The 8,464-nt window shown below is 36.2% G+C and overlaps 1 protein-coding gene across 1 annotated transcript in view; it reads left to right on the forward strand.

Annotated features, from left to right (window-relative positions):
• fmn2b (formin 2b) overlaps positions 1–8,464 on the forward strand; it is a 53,187-nt gene that overhangs the window by 4,335 nt on the left and 40,388 nt on the right. Inside the window, exons 2-3 of the mRNA XM_037981375.1 lie at positions 2,079–2,223; positions 4,007–4,094. Of these exons, the coding sequence (XP_037837303.1) occupies positions 2,079–2,223; positions 4,007–4,094 (233 nt within the window). The remainder of the gene's footprint in view (positions 1–2,078; positions 2,224–4,006; positions 4,095–8,464) is intronic.

Genomic DNA, 8,464 nt, shown 5'->3' on the forward strand with positions numbered 1-8,464 from the left:
TCTTCCACAGACAGACTCGATAGACAAACAGGATTCCAACGTTTCCAGGAATCCAACGTGTATCCAGCAAAGAATGTCTTCTCAGGGCAAGCTGGCTCTCCTTTGGTCAGCCTTCCCGTCGAGAAAATTTGATCAATTGCGTTGAGAGACCAGCTGACCAGATGCATAGTTCCAAAAATGTTTGGAGGAGCATGTAAAAAAGAAGTTCCGAAAGCAAGGTGGGTGGGGGGGGGGCAGTACAGGAGTCAGAGAGACAGAGAGAAAAGAAACATGTCCGCCTTCCACCAGGAGCAGAGAGAGAAAAAAAAAAAAACACACCACAGACAAAGTCAAGTCAGTGAAGTCAAGCTAACATTATCTTGATAGGCTCTCAACTTTACTCCCCAAAGAACAGAATAGCAGAAAAGTAGTGTTGTATCCAATGGGCAAACTTAATTCAGAATTGTAAATAAAATATAATTAAATGTAAAACAGCTTGTAGAAATATAAAACTCTGACATTTTAGCTGACACTGAATTTAAATTAACATTTTTAATTTATTCCCAATAGTTGTCTTTTGAGAATAAACCTGTCACAGATCATAAATAGCATTGTATTAAAATGTTAAAAAATAAAAAAAGTCACATATTGATTTAATATTTATCGTAGAGTGAGTGTCAACAGTAATGGTAATTGTACTTTTGATTTTAATAAAAGCAAATAAATCATGTGATGTGTTTTTAAATGTTTGTTTTAATACTGTGTGTTTTTGCTCAAGGTTAAAGTGTTGTCAGAATCACAGGCAGGCTGTCAGGAATTTGCACAGACCAGCCAGAGAAACACTGAATAAGTTCAAAAAACTTCTTAATTTATTACAAAATGTCAGGAAAAAAGTTTCAAAATAATGAATTGGGTCTAACACAAAAGTGAATACAACAGACCTTAACCCAGGCAGCAACCCACACAGCTCGAGCACAAAAAACTGACCTCCTAAACAAGACATGAGGGAAACTTAAATAGTGGCTGATCAGACCACTGCTGACACACAAGGGGTAAATAATTAACAAACTAACATACAAAAACTTAATACTGGTCAGAAATACTAACAACTTAAATAAAACAAATACTACTACACAAAACTAGTGACCCATAACAGAACTAGGTGACCCACAACAGAAGAAAACTAAACAAGTAATAAATAAATTTCCCCTCCCCTTACAAATGAATGGTATGGCCCACTGAAAAGATTATGCCATATAAGGAGAAGAAAAGTGGCTGGGATTCTTCTTTGTGGCACCCCAGCAGCAACTCCAAAGGAAACTGGTAACTCAAACAAAAAGAAAGTTAATCTGTTGCATATCAAAACCAATATAGCCAACTGACAAATAAAGTTAACTAAATGTGTGCACTGCAAATAGTTAACTAAAGAGTCAGGCTAAAAACAAGTTTAATTGAAAATGAAAATCTAAAACTACCTAATCTTTAATACGTAAACTCACAATAATGAAAACCAAAAAGAATAAAACAGTTACCATTATCTTTAGTGTGTGACAGCAGGAAGAGCTGTCACACAGGCCCATGCCCACAACCAATGATTACTTTCTTAGACTTTCATTAAAATTGGTTCATGAGATATTTTACTAACAAGCAGACAAGGTTGATGACAATATTTGATGTCAAAGTTATGAGCAAAACTATTACAATTTGTAGTGCTGGAAATATTTGTTGGGGATGATGCTCAGCTAATATTACATCAAGTTTTATACTTGATCTAGTTTTATAATACTACATCACCTTTGCCTTTGTGTTATTAAGACTGTGAACAAGACCTTGCTGTCTGAAAATGCCTAGTAAGAATAGAAATGCTACCTCAGTTCTGCTATAGGAGAGGATTTAAGACCACTGAATATCCGTCAAAATTACTTGGAAAATATTGGCTTTTATCAACAGCAAAAGAAAAAACAAACATCCCAACATGATTGCTTTGAAGTCATGTTGTCATTTTTTGTTTGTTTGTTTGTTTTGTTTTACAAATCCAGTTCTTGTCTTTTGTTGAGAAAATTGTAAAAAGCTTTTGCTTGCACTGCTGTGTTTCCCAGAGAGGCCGTTTCTTCGCTGGTGTGGGAGACAATTGAGGAGCCTGAAATGGACTTTGACGAGTTTGTTCAGCTGTTCTCAAAAACAGCTGTAAAGGAAAAGAAGCAGCCACTCTCTGACACCATAACTAAGTCCAAGGCGAAACAGGTCTGTGTGCTAAAGATGTATGTTTCATAAACCAAAATCACAAATGTTGTGTAATTAGTTTAAATCCTTTAATTGTAGTGATAAAAAATATCCAATGATCAGTGAAGAGGATTTTAAACAGCAGTCATTAAAGAGTCAAAAAGGCAGTGACTCACAGTTTAGGTTGTGATTGACTTTTATTTTCAAACAGCTTATTCCTCAACTTGCATACCTAAATTTAATGTTGCTTTTTTATTAAAGGTGCCATTGCATAAGTATTAAAGCATGCTTATAATTTTTTTGTTATCATTATTGTCTGTTTTTATGCCTTACAACAAAAAAACAAAACAAAATTAAAAGCCATGGAAATGCAAAAGGTGCAGGTTGATTTGGAAAAGTTTGCTATGACTTTTGGTACCAGTACATATACAAAATAAACAAACTTCCTAATGCTAGTTTTTGTAGTCATAAGGAGGATTTTGGTGAAACAGATGTGAGAACACAGCCCTTTTGGGGCTCAATAACTCAGACAGATTTCAGAATAGAAACATCATTCAAACAGGTTACAGAAAAGATGGACTTTACAAAGCTGAACTGGCATTTAGATGTTTTGTGTTTTTCTTAAAAAGCACAGTTTAGGTTATATGTTTTTTGGAATTTTTTTTTCATTGAATGTTCAGCCAACAGTTAGTCACAACTTTTGCACTGTCTAAAATTTTCAAATCTTTTTTTAACAAACTCTTTCTACCTTCATAACTTTTTTTAGTTTGTATACAACTTATACATCAAATGTAAGCATTTCTGTATTTTTGCCTTAAGTACTCTTAATTATCCTTCCGATACTTTTAGTTCAATTTAGTTTTAACTTTATTATGCTGTGTGTGTTTTCATGATTTCATTTAGGTTATTTTATATTTCATTTAGATTATCCTAGCTCATATTTTAGATATTGTTGTGTGTCTTTTGACTTTGTATTTTTGGGTTCACACATTGTAAAGCACTTTCTATCGCCTTGTTGCTGAAAAGTGCTATATAAATAAATTTGACTTCACTTTTTTTAAGCTTAATCTTTCAACAAACCCAATTCAACAGGTTAAGTGGCACACAACACGATTTGTGTGCCACTTAAGATGTTTAGTGGTAATAGCTACAACACCCTAAAGCTAAAGATGTGTTTCAAAAATTATAACAACAAACCTAAAGACATTTGGATTGCTAAATATTTGTAATAATTTTAACAATATTTACATTTTAATTCTTAAGCTAAACAAAAGAGATAAGACTGGATGTGTCAGCCGTGCCAATGACTTATTATTCCAAACTGCTCTGCTTTTTAGCTTTACATCACAATTTAACTTATAATATTTAATTATCTGGTTATTTAAGTAGTAAATAGGAATAAAAGGTATAGACACTAAAGTTTCTTTTGAGTACCACCACAGGGACCCAGGACCCTGCCATCTGTGGTACTTGTAAGACAGTTTGAGAGCCATACCCATATACACATAAATGATCAACTGTGTGACCATCAGGGTCTTTTGGCACTCACAGGTAAAAATGTTTTGTCAAAAACTTAGTTTTCACACAGTAATCGTTTATTTGAGTCTTCCTTTTTCAGTCTATTTCTGTCTGCCTTTTATTTGTTTGTTGTCAGGGATTGAAAGACAAGTGACAAGAATGTCACGTCCTACACTAATTCTTTTTTCAGTTTAGGTTTGTGCTGTTCTGAAGAATCAGATATAGCACTTTTTGGTAAGATACTGTTGTACAGCAGTAACTAATTTCGTCTTTGATCATTTTTTAGGTTGTGAAGCTTTTGAACAATAAGCGTTCTCAGGCAGTTGGGATCCTCATGTCTTCTTTGCATCTTGATATGAAAGACATCCAGCATGGTGAGCTAAACCTGTTTGTTTTTGTTAAATGACAGCAGCTTTCACACACCATCTTCAAGGTGAACTTGAAAGACCCTTTTTCTACTTTAGTGTCATCTTTGAAATGATCAAGATGGAATGGGGTATTGAAGTGATATGCCTGTGAGTAGGCAAAGGAGGGAGTCACAGAGCTGAGTTATCAAGTAGGTGTAAATTGTGGGGGTGAGGTGGGGTGGGGTGGATGCAGCACTTAACTCTAACCTGGTTATTCACAAATTTTTAAGCTTCTGAACCCAAAATAACACTAGCAAAAACTTGTGGCCTCTAATATTCTTGTCAATATGCATTTTGTTAATTACCGGACACAACATAGTTTAATTTGTCCCTATGGTCAAATGTTTTTCAATCTTTTCAAGGGGTATGCCCATTTTATATTTTTTTATGAAGTTGAAGCAAAATTATTAAGCAATGTTTGATTTTCATTTGTTCATTTTCAGATTTGTTTTTCTTATTGTTACTTTTGTAAGTTTCAAGTCTTTTTAGTGACAATGATGTTTTTGTTGTTGTTGTTTTCTTCAAGAAAAGGGTTCCAACTAATTTATCTGCATCTGTAAAGCAGTTTAACTCAGTTTCTTCTTGTTGTTAACCAAATTTTCTAACTAAATACGAAATTGCTGTGCGTCATCATCAATCTTCTCCTTGTTAATTAATCTGTTTGTTGCTTAGGATTTTCAATTCTGCGGCATGTTAGTCACACAGACCATACCATCATCTTCATAATCATTGCACTATCACACCCTTGAGCCACAAAGCCAGCTTACCTTTTTAAAATGTTGACTGTTACAGCTCTGTTACTACCTCGTTCTATGGCTCAACCACCAATTCCACCTTGGTCCATTTAGAAATCACAACAAGATGACCAGAGGGCATCTTAGTCCCAGAGTCGCAGCTTGAAATGTTTTGTGAAGGTACTTTGTTGCTTCCTGTGAATGACAAAAGAGCAGATTGACTTTAAGACCTTATCACAAAACTTTAATGTGAAAGGGACTGAAGTAAATGAACTCATAACTCAGAAAAAGTAGTTTATGCTAATTTCCACACGAAGTACAACTGTGTAGGAAATAATTATCAGAATCCTTGCTGATGTTGTAAGTTTGCTCACTCACAGTTTCTAAGTGTTATCATAGCTACATTTGAATGGAGAGACACAGAATATTAACTAAAAATCCAGAAAAAAAAAACACATTAACATAAAGGCTGCAAACTGGTTTGTGTTATTGATTGAAATGAGTATTTGATCGCCAAGCAAAACATGACCTAGTTCTTAATGGAGAAACCTTTGTTGGCAAATAATTTACTTTATTGAGATATTTCTTGTAGTCAATCACTAGGTTTGAACACATCTCAGGAAGGAATTTGACTCACTCCTCTTTACAGAAACTCTAAATCAGTGGTGTCCAATCCTGGACCTCAAGGGCCAGATGAAGATCCTACACATTTGAGTTGTTTCCCTGCTCTAACACATTTGATTCAGAGGTTGAATTACTTCTTCAGCATATCCTCAAGCGTGGCAGAGGCCTGTTAACCATCCATTCATTCAATTCATAAGTTGAAGCAGAAAAAAAAATAAAACATTAAAGTTAGAGGCTCCAGAGGACGGGTACTGCCCACCTGTGCTCAAAATCCTTTAGATTTCTTGGCTGCTACTTGAGAACTAGAAGCTTCTGGTTTTGTTTTTTTTGGTGTTTTAGTTTATTGTTGTTAGTGTCTTCATGTTTTTCAGTTCACGTGTCCTTGTCTTGATTTGGTTTTTGTTCTTCATGTCCTTTGTGTACTGTCACTATTCACTCCTCCCCAGTCACTCTTTGGTCTTCCTGCCACGCCCATCTACACCTGCCCCAAGTCTTAATTACTTCACCTGTGCCTACTTTCCAATCACCTCTTCTGTTTAAAAACCCAGTCATCTCCTCCACACTCTGCTGGTTCATTGTTCTTGGTTCCCTGCTGTTTTGTTGTTGCTTCATGTTTAGATTTTGTTACGTTTAGTTTTGCTTCCTCGTCAGCCTTTTGTTTTTTGTTTATCTTTAATTTTAAAATAAATTAGTTTCTCACCAAGATGAGTCTGCACTCTGGGTTTGCATCCTTCTCCCCGGTACCTGACAGCTTCATCTCCCTCTACAGATTTATTATAGGACTGATGTCTTGAAACTGTCTAAGCTGCTCTATATCCCTAGTGTGCTTTTTTTACGCCACTCCTTTGTTTTCTTGGTGATATGTTTTAAGTTATTGTAAAGCTGGAACACCTATCCACAAACTATTTTCAGGGTTCTGGCTGGGGAAATAAAGTTCTCATCAGTTCTCATCCAAGATTTTATGATATGTGGCCCATTTGCCCTGACTGTGCGTGCCTCAGAGTAGCATTTGTAAACTTTCACACCAGAGTAAACTCATCAACAGCAGGTTCAGACTATGGCATTTGTTTAATCACACATGGATTGTCCATATTTTTTCCATTTGATTTTCTTTTAAAATTAAAAATAGTTAGAACTGCTGCTGGCAAAAGGTCTTGTTTTTTTGGTGTGAAACCGGTCCATCACAGTAATGAGGGTCCGTGCTTACGGTGGCTTCTCTTTGATTTTTTCCGAACAGTTCTGTTAATATTTCCCACATCTGAGTTTGTGGATCCAAATCTGAGGAAGGCTTTTATCAGGAAGTCAAAAAATGAAAGTCCATTGGTATTTTCTGGCCAGTTCGAACAATTAATTCCAACAAACTGAACTATACTGTACCGGTATTCATCCACTCACTGATGAATTACTGAACCTCAGTGGGTCAGTGGACGTCAAACTTCCGGGGTGGTAACGGAAAAAGCCGAAGACAGTGGTTTCTTCAATATTCAGAATTTCCAAAAAATATATTTTTTAGTTTTAAATTAAAATGTTTACAAAAAACATTTTATGGCTATACTTTCACTAATGTTGGCTTCAAAATACTGTTCAGTTTAGCTTTAAAGTTTTACAATTGCCCTTATAAAGCAATTACTGCCATAGCTTCTGTGTATTTGTCAAATTTTTAACAGCTTAATGTGCTTAATGTGATCATTCAATCTATTGATCGTTTGCTCCTAGTTGTCCTGAGGTCCAGGTTGGACAACAGAGGTTGTAGCTTCTAAATTATGAAACCAGCTGGCTCTACACGTCAGACAGGCTTCAGCTCTTTCTGTTTATATGTTTTGTCTTTAACCCAATTGTATTCATTGACATTTAATTAAGTATTAAAGCTAATCTTGTTTTGTTTGTTTGTCTTTTAACTTTTAATATTTATTTGCACAGTTTTATTTACTTCTACTATTTTATGCACAGCATTTTGGTCAACTGCAGCTGTTTTAAATGTGTTAGTGAAATAAAAAATACTTATTTACTTACCATGTGCAAATCTACTATTATGTCCCTGATGTTCTTTAAGAACAAAAAGGAACAAAAGAAATTGATTCTGTCAACAGGTGTGCTTTATACACCAAAGCTGAGATCAGAAGTTTCTATATTTGATTGATTTATTGTTTCACTGACTTCACTGAAGTATAATGGGCAAGTTTTTAGTTGCAATGTGTTTTAGTTGCTATTCTGTCATTTCCTTTAAAATGAAACTGTTAAAGATTAGGAGACTATTTTTTTTTCAATGGGCAAACTTAAAAATTCAAATAATTATTTATTTCATTGGGTGGTTAACATTTGGTTGTGTCACATCTACTAAGGCAGCGATTCCCAAAACTTTTCTGCTTTCAACCCACAAAATAAAAGCTGTAGAGACTAATGACCCTGACTATATTGCTGAAAGATACAAACCTGGCTAATAAGCCATTTGACATAGAATTCAACAAACATTAAACAAATTTTATGCATTTTTGACCATTATATGTTAGTGGCTGCAGTCCTGTACTCCTGAGGCTGCAGGTTTGAGCCCAGATTGTGTCAGGAAGGGCATCAGGCAAAAAACAGCAGCCTAAGCAGGGAGACCCAGACTTCCCTCTCCCCAGCCACTTGGGCCAGCTCCTCTGTGGGAATCCCAAGGCGTTCCCTTGCCAGCCGAGAAACATAGCGTATCCTGGGTCTTCCCCGGGGCCTCCTCCCGGTGGGACGTGCCCGGAACACCTCACCAGGGAGACGTCCAGGAGGCATCCTCACCAGATGCCGGAGCAGCGGCTGTACTCTGAGTCCCTCCTGGATGACCGAGCTTCTCACCCTATCTTTAAGGGAGAGCCCAGACACCCTGCGGAGGAAACTCATTTCAGCCGCTTGTATTCGCGATCTCGTTCTTTCGGTCACTACCCAAAGCTCGTGACCATAGATGAGGGTAGGAACGTAGATCGACCGGTAAATCGAGAGCTTCAC

Source organism: Kryptolebias marmoratus, linkage group LG2 (genome assembly GCF_001649575.2).
Source record: "Kryptolebias marmoratus isolate JLee-2015 linkage group LG2, ASM164957v2, whole genome shotgun sequence".
NCBI classification, from domain to species: Eukaryota; Metazoa; Chordata; class Actinopteri; order Cyprinodontiformes; family Rivulidae; genus Kryptolebias; species Kryptolebias marmoratus.